The sequence below is a fragment of the Pleurodeles waltl genome, chromosome 5 (genome assembly GCF_031143425.1).
Source record: "Pleurodeles waltl isolate 20211129_DDA chromosome 5, aPleWal1.hap1.20221129, whole genome shotgun sequence".
Lineage (NCBI taxonomy): Eukaryota > Metazoa > Chordata > Amphibia > Caudata > Salamandridae > Pleurodeles > Pleurodeles waltl.
The window spans coordinates 688,516,058-688,532,140 of NC_090444.1; the positions used below are offsets into that span (position 1 = coordinate 688,516,058).

Sequence of the window (16,083 nt, forward strand, 5' to 3'; positions counted from 1 at the left end):
ACTCTGTCGAGATTGCCCTCTTTTAGGTCAGCTATGGAGTGATAAATTTGTATGCCTAGGTATTTGAAAGTTGTGTGTGACCATGATAATTGATATTTCGGCAATGCCAGGTGAGATTTGCTTGTCATGGGAGTAAGTGGGAAGATGCTTGACTTTGACCAGTTTATGCGTAATTCGGAGGCAAGTGCGAATGAGTCCAGCAGTGACAATACCCCTGCCATGGAAGTGGTGTGGTTATGCAGGTAAATTAGGGCATCGTCTGCATATAAGGATATAATATGATATGTGTTAGATTCTGAGATGCCCCATATGCGAGCGGTGCCACGTAGTTTGATTGTTAATGATTCCATGGCTATTGCGAATAGTAAGGGGGATAGTGGACAACCTAGTCTAGTGCCTCTACCTATGGGAAATGCTTTGGATATAACTTGACCCGTTTTGACACGAGCAATAGGTTTGGAGTACAGCGTTTTGATCCAGCTGATGAAGCCATGTCCAAAGCCAATCGCTTTCAGCGTGTGCATGAGTAAGTCCCAGCTCAGCGTATCAAACGCTTTTTCTATGTCTAGGGAGAGGGCCACTGCTTCTGTCTCCGTAACGTGATGCATTATGTGGATTAATGTTCTAATATTTAAAAAAGTGCTCCTTCCCGGGATAAATCCCGACTGGTCGGAGTGTATTAAGTTTGGTAGGAAGGGAAGTAATCTATTTGCTGGGATTTTCCCTAATAGTTTACAGTCTGAGTTTAATAGGGAGAGTGGTCTATATGATTTCACGTCTAGGGGGTCGCGCCCCGGCTTTGGAAGCACGACTATCAGGGCTTCTCGCATGGAGTCAGGGAGTTGTAACTTATTACGTGATTCATTGAATACCTCTAAGAGTGGTTGTAAGAGGAGAGCAGCATGGGAGCCAAAATACTCTACCAGCAAGCCATCTGATTCAGGGGTTTTGCTGCGTGCCGTTTGTGACAGGGCTAGGCGTAGTTCTTCGATAGTAATGGGGCCATCTATAGTATCTGTATTGTCGATGATGTGTTGATTTTGGGGAACCACAGACAGAATTTCAGCTAAATGCTGTTCGGTTGGAGGGGGAGGAGGTGTATATAAAGCTTGATAGTATGCAAAGAAGGCCTCATTAATTTCCACCTGAGTGTTGATGATGTTACCTGAATTCAAATGTATCGCAACTATGGGCGAGGGTTGTGCTGGTTGGCAAATCAGCCATGCTAACAGTCTGCCTGACCTATCTCCCTCAGCATGCTGTTTCATCATGTAGTGTCTATAATCATGTTTGCTTAACCTAGAGTCTGCCTCCCTGTTGTTGGCTCTAAGCGAGTTGAGTACAGCTAATGTAGATTCATTCCGGGAGGCTTCTACCTCAGCTTTGCAGAGTTTAATCTCCAGTGCCTGCATTTCTTTGGTGAGTGTCTTTCTAACCCCTACTGTGACTGCAAGGCAATGTCCACGTATTACAACTTTGTGGGCGTCCAATTCAATAGCACGAGATGGTGTTGTGTTTTTGTTCAGAGAGAAATAGTCAGATAGGCACTTGGATAATTCCGCATGAAAGGGAGGGTCTGTGAGGGCTTCTGTCTGTAGTCGCCATGTTGGTATGCGTGTGTGGGTGCGGACCCAGCCCAGAGTTGTGTAAAGCGGGTTTGGATCAGAGATAGAGCGGGCTAGGTACTCGGATGCGCTTACTTTTCGAGTTACGGACACGGATGTAAAGAGCATGTCTATTCTGGTGTACAACTTGTGGACAGGGGAGTAGAAGGAATATTCGCGGTGAGTAAGGTGTCCTAATCTCCAAACGTCTCTTAAGCCATTATTGGAAACCCACTTTGTCAGGTCCAGAGATGCACAGTTGGACGGAGCAGTGTCTAGCGGGGGAAATGAATGGTCTGTTTGAGTGTCTAAGACACAGTTAAGGTCCCCTCCCCATATGCAATCCACTGTAGGGTCCCTAAGGTTGCCAGTAGTAAGTGTACTCAAAAAGTCACGTTGATTTGTGTTCGGGGCATATAGCGCTGTCAGTGCTACGGGGAAGCCATCTAGGTCGCCTTCTAAAATCACGTATCTACCGTTTGGGTCGCATTGCGTACGAGACATGCCAAATGGGACCCCTGGGGCGATACAGATCGCCACCCGACGAGCAAATGTTGAAGAAGTGGTACCGTAGAGTTGCCCTTTCCATTTTGAACGTGTGCTTTCCAGTGTGGATTGAGATAGGTGTGTCTCTTGCAATAGGGCTATATGTACCTGATGTCTCCTGAGATATGTGTAAATCCGGTGCCTCTTACGCGATGCTGCCATGCCTCTTATATTCCATGTGAGTATCTTATATTTTGAGATATATTGTTGAGTTTGTGAGGTCATGGGGGGGTTTATAGGTTTAGCTAGGCGAAGGTGATGTGTAGCCCACCTCCCTCTTGTAGTGGTGATGTGCTCATTACCCTCCTGGGTTAGCCAGTTTGTGCCCCTTTTATTGGTAAGCATGGTTCTGTTGGTATGCAAGTGTGACGTGGTCTGATATGAACGTAGTCCCTACTAAACGGCGTGGGATAAAACCAATGAATGGAAAAATAAACAATAACTATATATAACATCAACTGAGGTTGTGGCAAGGCGAGAAAAAATTCTGGCAGTTGCCAGCGTGGAGGAACAGTCCATATGGAGGGGGGGTGCTGGTGAACGTTGGTTCTGAGTCATTGGGTTGCCTGGCCCGAGTTGCTCTTGGTGTTGGACCCACCACCCAGGACCATGATTGACTAGAGTGCTGTATTAAGGGACTCGTGGTTCGGCCCCAGACAACTGAACGGAGCAGGCCATAATATATTGAGATGAGCACGGCGCTAGGTACTCTGGTGAGTAGTTCATGGTTGTTTAACAAATGTCGTCTGCCGTGCGTGGAGTATGGGTAGGGCCTCGATCAGAATCCGCCAAATCTGAGTTTACTTCGTGGTCTGGTTCACCTTCGGTTTGAGTGGACAGGGTTGTCAGTGAAGTGTTGACAAAGCGAGACGTTGCATGTAGAAGAGAGCGTTCCGTACGAGACTGTTTGAGTGTAGGTTTGCCACCGTGTTTTTTGACGTTGCCTGCGTCTTGTTTTGGGAGAGGACCATTTTTCCATAGAATTATTAGTGTCCATTGGGTTGGCCAGGCCCTTAGCGTGCAGCCAGGTCCAAGCATCTTCCGGTGTAGTGAAGAAGAGTGTACGTGAATCGTCTTGTACATGAAGTCTGGCCGGGAACAGCAGTGCGTATTTGATGTTGTGTTCACGAAGGCATTCCTTAACCCGGTAGAAGGAGCTTTGTTTCTTCTGCACCTCCACTGTGAAGTCTGGATAAGCTGTGATCTCTGCATTATCGAGTCTTGCTATCAGCGGGTGAGGCTGCGGACCCGGCGGAAGGGGTCTGCCTGGGACTCTGTGGGCGCGCTCAATTGAAAAGAACTTCGGGATATTGTCTTTGAGAATTGTGTCCGCGAGCCATTGTTCTACAAAGAGTTCTGTGCAAGGGCCTTCAGCACGCTCAGTGTACCCCACTATTCGGATGTTGTTAAGTCAAAACCTTCCCTCTGCATCCTCAGCTCTACGTTTTAAGTCTTCGACTTCGGCTGTTAGATGAGTCATCTGGTTTGGAGGTTCTTCACGTTCAGAGGGAGGGATACGTTGTCTTTTTCCAATTCCGTCACCCTGTCAGCCAACGCGTTTTGGTGTGCTCGCAATACATTAACTTCTTCTGCCACTGAGCCAATTTTGGCTTCCAGGGTGGACTTGGTGTAAAGGATAGCTTGCAAAATCTTTTCGAACTGTGTTGTATGTGTTTGCAAAGTTAGTTCCATCTTCTGCAGAGCCAGTTGCGTGGTAGATTGGGCCTCGGAGGAGGGGGGGGGGGGGCGCTGGGATCCATATTACCCGAGGGTGCACGTGGGGTTTCGGTTTACCCATTTGGTGTCCGCAGCACTGGGTGGCCACTAGTAGAGTAAGTACAAATAGGAGATTAATGTCTTGCAGAGGGCAGGGTTATCACGCTGCCTTTCCAGTGCCAGGCGTAGATATTAGTGCTAGTGAGGCATGCAATTTGGATCCCGGTAGTTGGCGATGTATTTTAGCACTGCGCCGCGTTCTCACCTTATCGCCGGGTCCCAATCCGATGCCAGATATGTTGTGTGCCCAGTGCTGTGACACACTGTGGCGACGAACTCAATGCCAGGGCGACTATGTGACCAGGATGTGAGGTGTACTCTGTGCAGACAAGGCAGTGGGCACACCAGCACAGTACTTCAGTGTGCCATGAATGCCGTAGGTCGTCGGGTCAGAAGCAGGTCAGCAATGAACAAGTTGACAAGGGCCTTGGGTAACGCTGAATCCCTGCCCAGCCAGTAGAGCAAGGGATGGTGTCTCCTACCTCCTAACTCGTCCGCTATGCTTGGGCAGGCCCCGGGGGGGGGGGGGGACAGTGACCTGCCCCCGCACCGCGACTTGGTCCATGTCACCAAAGGGTGTGCATCCCCCTGCAGCTCCAACCACGTGCGGGCGCCTGGGGCCCAGCAGGGGGTCCCCAAAGTGTCTGCCCTGGTCAGCGCGGGCACGTTGGCGGCCTTGTTTCAACAGCTTGCAGGCCGCTTGTCTAGTCTTGGGGGCCTCAGCACCCTCGAGCCGCGCCCAGATCAGGCACGATATTCCAGCGCCACGGGGCCTCGATAGTCACCACAGGAGCCGTCCGGCCCAAGGAGGGGGAAACGGTGCCCAGCCGGGAAGGGAGCACTGCGGGCCAGAGGGCCCTAGCGCGGCCGCAGTCCGTCACGGCATGCGGCGCTGGGCACCCTGCCGGGTTCAGCGCCGCAGCAATATCTCCGCATCGGCGGGGAGGGGTGCGATCAAGCGCTCCCTAACAGTGAGATCTCCCCTCGCTAGAGCAGGCCGCAAAGTCCTCCTCGGCGTGGGAGCCGACCCCAGTGTCCTGAAGAGGGTCGCTGCTCCGGGTAGTGGTCCTGGGCAACTGGGCAGACTGCGCCTACCGTAAGGAAGGTGATAGGTGCCGTAAACAGGATATTTTAGTGGGCCATACGCGGAGCTGCAGTTTATGCTGCTGCTCCGGTCGCCATGTTGGCCACGCCCCGGGATAACAGGAGTTAGCTTAGCCTCTGGCTTGCAGACTCGTCCCCCCATCACCTATTGACTTTTAACCTACTTAGTTGGCTCTGTCTTAACCCATTTAATTATTTAATTCATTTAAGATGGCTGCCTTGTTTATAGTTAGGCCACTTGTTATGCTTTGCATTATTAGTGCCACCGCGCTAAGGCGTCAAGATCAAGCAACAAAGACAAACAAACAGTAGGTGTTCACACTTAGGGATTTCCCCTCTCTATACTTTCGAGGGATTGTTTATAAAACTTGCCGTCCCAAGCATGTCTGTTATCTATTGTTTGGGAACACACCTACGTCAGGGGTCCTGGTAGATCTGTATGAACACATCGCACTTTAGACTGATAATCAGAGGGATTCCGGCCAGAGGACGTCGCCACCATCGCTGATACCGATGCTGCACGTTGTCTTGACGCTGACCCAGCCTTCGTGTCCCTGCGGAGTCTGAGATAGAGACCTCATTCCAAGGTAACAAGGGTTGGGGGCTCCTCTCATGGACATGGCATTGGCAGATTAGGTTTAGCAAACCCAGCTCTCCTTTAGGTAGGAGGTTAGGCCTATCACATTAGGGTATTAGGGCATATTACACCTCGTATGTCTTTCATATGCATTACAAGATGGTGGGGGTCTTTGTAATAATGACTCTCGACTTTACAATTCTGTTTCTTGCATTATTCATTATCCTAATCATTGCAGCCCATGCAACATATCGCAAATTGTAGTTGTTTTAAATAAAAACGATTGAAACTTTACAGCATCTTTGTCATTGCCTATGTTTGTATGAGACATGATAAATCTGAGAGAAAGGGATAATCTCCGTTTAACCACGACACTCCCTGAGATGTCTTATTCTCGAGTCCATGCGAAAAGGCTGCCACAAATCACCTTTTACTATTGTGATTTGGTGAGTGAGCCGGTAAGGTTGGGACAACAGTTACGATTTGTTGTAGGATAGGCATAGTCGCCTACAAGCAAAAGTACTGTCATCCTTCAACCAGCAGCCTTGCCTAGAGCAAGAGTCCAAACTACGAAACAGCTTGTCCTTAAGATGATCATGATCACATATTCATACTTATATTCTTTTTCTTCTGTAATGCCCTCGTTAAATACTCTGCATATATCTAGGTTCCTCGCTAGTCCTTTTAGTGTATATGTAAAGTTTGTTGGAAGCTGTTGCCGTTTTATCTGCGGCTGCTGATAGAGATGCTGCTTATGCTAAGGTCTAGTATGTTTGTATTCTAGTGAACAGCAGTCAAGATCAAGCCTTAATAAACCTTTTGGCGGGCTTGGAAGACGACGGCTACCAAGGAAATGGTTCCCACTTATCGCAGCAGCAGCGCCTCTCTGAAAACTGCAGCAAACTACAGAACAGTGATGATGAGGAAAACGAACCTCAGTTGGCAAAGGATGACATGGAACTTAGTATGCTGATGTCACAAAGATGGGACAGCACTGTTGAAGAGGACGATGCCAAGCGACAGTAGGTTTCCACCTGCATTACAATTTTTTCCCAATCTGAAACATCTTAAACGTCTTTGGTCGTAAACGACCAAGCCTGAGTTTTGTCTGATCTACAGACTAGGGAGGACATTACAATTTTTTGAATGGAGTTTTCAGTAGTCAAAGCAAGTATATATATTACAATCAGTGTTATTCCACCTCTTTTTACAAAGTCCAAAAGTTATTGTTGGAAATCAAACAAGTCACCTTGGTGAAGCATGCTCTCGCACAACATAACCTTCATTACCAGCTTGTTAATATGTTACTTTAAATGCAGTTTTGTTGATTTTTTTTCCTAAACACCACTGTGCTTTTTGTCCCTTACCACATGGATGACTAACACATTCACAGCATTTCCAGCCACTTGATTTACTTATTTTGTGAGATGGCAAAGGTTTTCGTTATGCTAGATTACACTTTTTTAAGTTGATTATGCTGACTTTGTTTTGTCTGGCTACCCAGCGCTTAGTAAGATGATTAGTTAGTCCCATTACCATTAAAGTTGGGTGAGTTATAGAGATCAGAATATGGAATAGAAATGTTTAACGTTCCTTAGCCACTGAGGCCATAATTATTGTACTCTTGGATCTGCATGACATTTTCTTTTTTTGGGGGGGGGGGGGTGCTGTTGCTGAAGTGTACCTACCAAATGCGATTGAGGAGCAGCTTGGCCCAACACTCTTGTTTGCATTTGTAGCTGTTATTTTGCAACACAAATCTTTTTGGGATTCACATGCTGTGCATTTTTATGCCATGTAGTGGTCTGGTTGGGAATTTTTCGTCGTGTGCATTAACCAGTATATGAGAGTATCAATTACCGTACATCATCAATCATACGCTCACAATGACCCCATGCTTGGTGCCCATTTTGGAATTCAGTGGACACCGAAAGACACTGAAAACCATAGAAATAATGCAGGTTTTTCTATTGGGCTTCGTCCACTCTGGTTAGAGAATGTACTTTCGGGGTTTTGTGGCTTTCCTGAGAGATAGTAACACTCTTTTTAGACTGCTGTAGGCTTTACCCATGAGTTTTAGCTATATTGTACACCGGCTTAGCTACTATCCAGTATGGATAAAAGTTAGTGTCATAAAGTGGTGTGTCGCAGAATGGCGTGTCGTAGTGTAGCATGTCATAGAGGGGCATGGTTTGGAGAGGAAGTTGTGTACAGTGGAATAAAGTGTTATAGAGTGGAGTGTCGTGGAATGGTGTAGAATGGAGTGTTGCAATGCAGAGTGGAGTAAAGTGTTGCAAAATAGAGTGGAGTGGCGAAAAGAGAAGTGATGTAGAACGGAGGGGCATAAAGTGGAGTAGAGTGGGGTGGGGTGGGATAGCTTGGAGTAGAGTATTGTGGAGTGGAGTGTCATGGAGCGGCTTAGTGGGAGTTGCATAGAGTGGAGTGGCATAGACTACCATAGAGTGGTGTGGCACAAAGTGGCAAACAGTGAAGTGGTGTAGAGTGTTGTAAAGTGGAGTGACATGGAGTAGACTCTTGGTGAGTGGAGCTTTGTAGACTGGAGTGGCATGGAGAGACATAGAGTGGGGTAAAGTGTTGCAGAGTACAGTGGAGTGGTATAGATTGGAGTAAAATGTTGTGGAATGGCATAGAGTGGCATGGAGTAGAGTGGAGAGGCGTGAAGTGCCAAAGTCTCGTAGAGCGAAGTAACATAGAGTGGAGTAGATGTCATATAGTAGAGTTTCATTCAGTGGAGTGTGGTAGAGTGCTGTGGAGTAAAGTGTTCGAGTTGAGTGGCATAGAGTGTCGAGGAGACTAACGTATAGTGTTGCGGAGTGGCATAGAGTTGCCAGAAGTGGAGTAGAGTGGTGTATGCATGTTGTGGTGGCATACTGCCATTACAGACAACACAGTTTCAACGGAAATTGCCATTAAATTAGCGCATGTATTTTTACTGATAAAACTATACATCACATAAACGATAATGGGTGGAAGTGGCATCACCTAGTGCATTGATTTGTCTTCATTGTATTAAAATAATTGTTTCCACCCCAAATCAATTTACACAAAAAAAAAGTTTCATTTGTGCTTTCCTCATTCTGATATATTCTGAAATATTTGCACAGTTCATTTACAGACAATTACATTTTGTGTGTGGTAGAAAACAACCTTTCCTTTTCCAATCCTAGTATTTAGCAAGATTACCACAAATATCATCTCACTTTGAAGTCAGTAAAATAAAAGTAAACACCAAGCTCCCTCAGAAGACAGAGCCTGACATTTGATTTCTGTCTTTGACTGCACAGCAAATGTGACAATATAAGACAAAATGTAAAGGCCTGTTTACAGAAAGCGAGGTTAGTGGAAAAATACAATAAATAGGCTATACTCCATGGGAGGGACAAAGACATGCTAGACAGCCTAAAACAAATAAAGCCAGCAAATTGAAAGCAAACAAATGTGAACTAAAAACCACAAAGCCAGTGATAAGCAGTAGGTGGAATGAATTCCCAGGAAAGCTTTCAGAATGGCCCCAAGAATTCTTTTCGCAACCAAACCGCTGAGCTGTCTGATAGTCTTTAACCTGAAAAGGCCTAAAGCCATCACATAAGTAAGCAAAACCATATCAAATATATACCTGAAATCAGCCCTTGATGCACAGGCAAAGCCAGCAGACAGATGTGCACAGGAACGATTTTTTTGGAGGCACCCATGGCTGAGGGTATCTGGCTTCAAACAAGAAGGCTAAGCCTCCATTACAGAAATACTATTCACAGCGGAGAACCTGTTTGTAACAGCTATAGAAGAGTTACTCCAAAAAATGAAAAAAAGACAATGAGACAGCTAAAGCAATGGGGGCTGTACAGCTTCGTGGGCAGAGGGGGCATCTAACCAACTCCACAACAAGCTAGGCTCCACATGCCACCTCAACCCAGGGAACAAGCCGTACCTGTCAGTCAACAATAACAGAGACAGTCCTTTCAAGGCAGAGTCGGTGGAAAAGGGCAAACCACAAGTTACCCTGGGAAGGAAAACCACTGACACCTATAGGGGCAAACAGGGAATTTTCCATGAGGAAGGGACAGATAACCTCAGACAAATGGGTATTGCACCTCATACAGCATGAGTACAGTAATAGAACTACATGTCACACCACCACATGTGGAGCTGAAGAAAATGTGCTTACAAAGAACACAAATTGGGACTTTAATAACAAGAGATAAAATAATCATTGCAACAGTAAGCACCAGAGAAAGTTCCAATAAGTGAACACAATCAAGGAGTATACTTCCTTAACCCAAAACAGGACCTGACTCCAGGGCCCCTAAAAACACAGAATTTCAAAATGACAACACCGCAGGTCATCCAATGCTAAAGGAAGGGATCTACATGATGATCGTAGACCTCTAGGATGCCTGTTTCCATATCCCAATGAACAATAAGCATAAGAAATATCTCCTGTTTATGATGAGCAATTCACAGTTCACATTACCAATTCAAAATGCTTCCAGAGAAGATGGTCACACACAACAGCAGACTGGGAGGATCTAGTGGTTGTCACCGAGAATAAATAAACGGTGGAAGGAGCAAAATTCAGTGATAGAAGGAGATAAATTCACAATGGACATACCTTTCAAACAGCTGTCCTCTTCTGTGGCAGTCACACAAGAAGCTCGCCACGTGATGGAGGTAAGTGGAATCCTTGTAAAGCAGTGACTCATATAAATGTTCTAGGACTCAAGATGGTCTTCCTGGTCCTGAAAACGTCACGCACACACGGAAAGCTGGTACAGATCTAAGCTGACAACAGAACAGGAATATTTTCTTTAAACAACAGAGGATGAGATCCTGTGCCCTAGCACAGGTGATATGGGAATGGTCTGTACAGAGACAGAGATAAACCTACCAGGCATTCAAAAGATAGAAGCAGTCAGATTAAACAGACAGGAGAGAACCACACAAGATGAAGCTCATCCAAGAAAAACTACAAAGACCACAGATAGGCAGACCTGTTTGCAACATATCCAAACACAAAATGCCAAGACTTTGCCTCTAAGTATCCACACCATCTGTCCCTAAGGAATTCCCTGTCATCGACTGGTCAGGAACATTTACTTACACCTTTTCACCAATCCCATTGATACATCTAGTGATAGACAAGTGCAAGCAGACAATCATGACAATGATGCTAATAGCATTAGAGTGTGCAAGACAGACATGGTTCTCAGACCTGGTGAAAATCGCATAGGTCAGAATGATGAAGACTACCAGACAAGTATGTCACCTGGAACCAGCCAGCCTCAGCCTAAGCAGACTTCTTGAACAAGTAGCTTGTGAGCTACTGGTAGCTCTCCTGTGAATAGCTATCCTCTGTGTATACATGCATAACAAATTGGAACCTTTTGCTTGGTTGAATTGATATTTGTATGCCAAAATATGTGGATTCAAGACTAAAATATGTGTACTTTTGTTGATGTTTGTAGAATAATGGCTGAATTTCGAAAATATATTTTTGATGGCATGTGTGGCTGTAGATACACATGCTCTGCAATCTTCTTCCATCTAGTGTTGGGTCCGAATGTGCACAAGTTGTTTTTTGAAGAAGTCGTGAGAGTCCTGAGGTAAAGTGACTCCTCCTCTTGGTTATACTGAGCATGGGCATTAAATTGTTTTTTTTCGGCCATCGAGTTCGGACATGTTCTTCGTGCACCGATTTGAGATAGTTTTGGGTTCCCTTTGGAACAACTTACAAACCCTTACTAGTCTATATTGTTTTTGTTCGAGTCCCATTCACATACAGCGAACACAGGAGGCAAATCTTCCTTCGTCGTATCACCAACTTTCCTTCCTGGCCTTCGGGCCTATGTTATTTCATAGCTCAGTATGTATAAGAGATGTACTGCTGATGGAACGGACACCTTTTTGGTTTTATCCTGGGAGTCATGCCAAATATCGCCAGGCAGACCTCCACTCTGTTTGCAACCCCTGCTTATCGCCTGATCACAATGAAGAAAGTCGTGAGACCTGACAATCGTTTTATTTGAAGAAAACGCTGCAGGATCATCGGGGCGCGTCAGAAAGAAATGCACCAAAAAGAACTAGAAGAGGCACCAGACAACTTCGGTCTCCAAGACATCGAGTTGCAAGAAGAGATCCATGAAGCTTCTGCGGACCCATAATAACTATTTCGGCACCAGAGCCTATCTTACAAACTATGGCAGAGAAGCTCGATCCGAAACAAAAGACAATCCATATTCAGCCAAATACTGGTCGGAATCTTGTAAAACCATCCCCTTTGAAACGTCGGACTTCATTTGAGGAGGCTATTAATGTACAGACACCTCCTCACAAGATAAAGAGAAAGGACATGGCCACCAGTCCAATATCTCCATCGTTACCACCCTCTGCTCCACCTCCTTCATCACACCAGTCACACTCTGAGACTGAAGACCTAATTGGGGAATTCCACTAGGATCTCCTCAATCCTATGTAGGAGATCGGGTGGGGGGAGATCATGACTCACAGCAGCCACTTTAGACCCTTGGGAAACACATGACATTGACCCACCAGGGGATCCAGATCTATACTCAGCTAAACCATCTCCACCAGATGACACCACATCCTTCAATGAACTGGTACCTAGGGCGGCTGAATATCATCAGGTCCCATTACACAAAGAACCCTACAGAAGATGATTTATTATTCAAATCCCTCTCTTCCATCACTAAGGCATCTCAATAGCTGCCTATGTTAAAGGGTATGACAGGGCATGCAAGCAACATTTTTAAAGACCCTCTCTATGCACAGATAATAACGCCTGGAGTTGACAAAAAAGTACAAGGCAGCCTCTTAAGATCCTGCCTATATTAAAGGACAAATTCCTCCAGACTCCCTGCTAGTTTCAAATGCTCATAAACTAGCTAATTCCCAAACCTACGGGGATGCACCTCCTCCAGATAAAGATTCAAAACTGATTGAGGAATCAGGTAAAAGGGGGGGGGGGGGGGGTTCAAGCAGCCAATCACTGGAGAATTGCGAACACCCAAGGACCGTTGGCAAGAAAAGATAGAGCATACTAGGATGAATGGAAGATCTCACTCAACATCTCCCTGAAGAGTTTAAAAAAAGAAAGGACACCAACTTGTGCAAGAGGGCAAGTTAATATTTAATAACTCCAATAGATGTGCTCTTGACGCAGCAGATACCGCTGCAAGAGGTACAAACACTAGTGTTATTACGACGACATGCCTGGTTGTGTATAACATGTTTTAAATCTGAGGATCAACAGACACTTCCTAATTCCCCTTTTGATCAGGAACACCTTTGTGGTCCAGAGGGTGGACCAAGTGTTAGAGAAAATGAAAAAGGCTGCTGATGTTTCAAAGTCTATGGGAGCCCTTCAAACTCCTGGTAATCGATGCTCCTTTCATAAACCTGATTTCAAACAAAGCAATAAGCAGACAACATCAGACTCCTCTACCTCTTTCAGGCAACAACAGTCCGCATCCCCTTCTAGAGGATTTTATAGAGGCTCATATAGGGGAAACAACTCCAAGGGTCGAGGAAGATGTGTCTCCACATGTACCTCACCTTCCACTTCAAAGCAATGACTCTTTTCTCATTTCTCCGATCACACAACACCTGTTGGGGGATGCCTACAACAATTTTTCCCCAACAGGCAAAACTTAACAGACCAGTGGATATTATCCAACATGGTTATTGCCTGGAGCTCATCAACACACCTCGAAACATACCACCCAGGGAGCACAAACTCTCTGTAGAACATTTACAACTGTTAAATGAAGAAGTACAAGCTCTCCTTAAGAAAGGAGCAATAGAGTTAGTTCCCATTCATCAAAAAGGAACAGGGGTATATTCCCTATACTTTCTTATTCCCCAAAAGGATAGCTACCTTTGCCCAGACCACTAAACCGTTGCATTCTGTCAGAACACTTTCATATGGTCACTCTTGAAGATGTAATACCACTATTACAACAAGGAGACTTTGGCCCTCATTATGATCTCGGCTGTGCGCTGGCGATCAACAGAAGACCGCCAGCGTGACTACCCCCCACCGGCCCAGTCCACTGGGCCGGCGGGGAAAAGGGCCGTAACATTGACAGCCGCTCCAAATGGAGCCGCTGCCAATGTTGGTGTGCAGCGGGTGCAGCTGCACCTGTCGTGCAGATCACTGCCCATAAATTGGGCAGTGACCTGCGAGATGGGGCACTGCACAGGAGCCCCTGCACTGCCCATGCCAAGTCCATTGGCAGTGCAGGGGCCCCAAGGGGGGCCCTGGAGCACCCCTTCCGCCAGCCTTTTTCCAGCAGGGGAACCTGCCAGGGAAAGGCTGGTGGCAAAAGGGATCATTATCCGAGGGGCAGCGCTGCGCTGTCAGAAAATGATTCCCTCCACCGTCAGACTGCCTGTCGGCGGTAGCCTGGCACTGTGTTGATAATATGCCGGTTCAGACCGCCATGCCGGTGGCAGTCTTTGCACCCGCCGCCGGCATGGCGGTCTGAACCGCCGGGGTTCATAATGACCCCTTTTGTCTGCTATAGATCTAAAGGATGCTTATTTTCACATCCCAATACATCATGCACACAGGAAATATCTCAGATTTGTCATACAAGGCAGGCATTACCAGTTTAAGTACTCTCTTTCAGAGTAACAACTGCACCTTATGTTTTCACAAAATGCCCTGCAGTAGTCGCAGTACATCTATGTAGACAAAGTATTCATGTCTTCCAAAATCTGGATGATTGGCTTATCAAGTCCAGTTCACTCCAGCAGTGTCTTCACCATACACAAACAACCATTCATCTCCTTCACCTCTTATTGTTCACCATCAACATACAAAAATCTCACCTCCAACCGTCTCACGTACAGCCCTATTTAGGAGCTGTTCTGAACACTCAATTAGGGTTAGCCTACCCCAATGCTCTCAAGATTCTCAATATAACAACTCTCTTGGGTCAAATACTCCCCAACCAGCAGATTCTGATAAAACAGTTCAGAGAATTCAATGGATGATGGCATCTTGTACTGCTATAGTGCCATATGCACGCTTACACATGGATCGCTGCAGGAATGTCTGGCGATTCTTTTCCGGCTCTCCTTCTCTTTCCCTTTGTGGTGCGGAAGCTCAGGCAAACCTCTCTCACACTCATGTTGGTAGCTCCCACTTGGGCACGACAACCATGGTTCACAACACTACAAGAACTTTCAATAATTCCACACAAGAAGCTTCCCCTATGCCCTGACCTTCTCATGCAGAACCATGGAGATATCAGACACCCAAATAACTCAGCCTTGCTCTTTGGCTTCTGAGGTCATAGAGTTTGGATACTTTCAATTGCCTCCAGAACGCATGACCATTCTTATAGAAGCATGCAAACCCACAACCAGAGCATGCTGTGCAGCTGAATGGGAAAGGTTTGTTGTTTATTGTCAAAACAAACAAATTGTCTGAGGAAAAGTGAAGCAAGCTCAGGTTGCAACACAACACACCTCGAACGATCATTAACCACTGATGAAGGACTCTCGTGAATGTATGATGCAACAACTTGACCCTCTCAACCATAACATTCCTTAACCACTGAGGAAGGACTCTACAAACTTAGGGTGCAACACAACATGAACCCACAGACCAGATGCATCTTAACCATGCATCTCAACCATGACAGTCCTTAACTCCTGAGGAAGGACTCTTGCAACATCTCCTCAACTGCTGAGGGAGGAGCATCTTAAATGATATACTGAAACAACTTCACCCTTACCCGACCCTACTGCATACACCATCTGATAGACACTTCTAGTTGCTGATTCCCTACCTTAGAATTACCCCGAGGTCAGTCTGGATCTGGAGATTTTTCCTCGAACAGTACCCCTGCGTGCCATTCGGTGGCGCCACTCTGCTTCCGTTGTTGGCATTGTATTCACCAGATATGATGTTGTGGGTCATATATAGGGCACACCCTGGCGAGCTGATATTATTTCTTTATTTTCCGCACCGGCCTATGCACAGATTTGAAGAAGAGCTACCCCACAGTCACTTTCTGACTGGCCTTTTTGACTTTTGTTGAAGATTTTTTTGACATTCTGGTACATCCAGATGTCACGGAAGACTGGCTTCAAGCCCTGCAATTCCTGTCATCAGGTGATGTCCATGATGGATCCGCACATCGTGTGCCTTTGGTGTTTGGAGTGAGACCACAACCTGAAGTTGTGCTTCGAATGCCTGGCCATGAACCTGAAGCCTCTGAGGGAGAAGTCCCTAAAGCTTCTTGCGGCCCAGCGCTTGGCTCTGTAACACTCCCGGTCGAGAAGAAGGTCCAGAGACTGCTCGCAGAGCCAGCACTCTTTGTCGTCCCATTTGAAATCTCTGGGACGCTTGGGTAAGCACAAGAAGAAGTCAAAGAAGAGCAAACGTTCCACGACTTCATCCCATCGGTGGGATGACTCAGTATGGGAAAA

At 46.2% G+C, this 16,083-nt stretch overlaps 1 protein-coding gene across 4 annotated transcripts in view; it reads left to right on the top strand.

The window, feature by feature from the left end:
- The window catches only part of REV3L (REV3 like, DNA directed polymerase zeta catalytic subunit), a 948,974-nt gene that overhangs the window by 403,750 nt on the left and 529,141 nt on the right, over positions 1 to 16,083 (top strand). For all 4 annotated transcript variants that reach the window (XM_069234598.1, XM_069234599.1, XM_069234600.1 and 1 more), the window contains exon 11: positions 6,392 to 6,629. In XM_069234598.1, the coding sequence (XP_069090699.1) occupies positions 6,392 to 6,629 (238 nt within the window). The remainder of the gene's footprint in view (positions 1 to 6,391; positions 6,630 to 16,083) is intronic.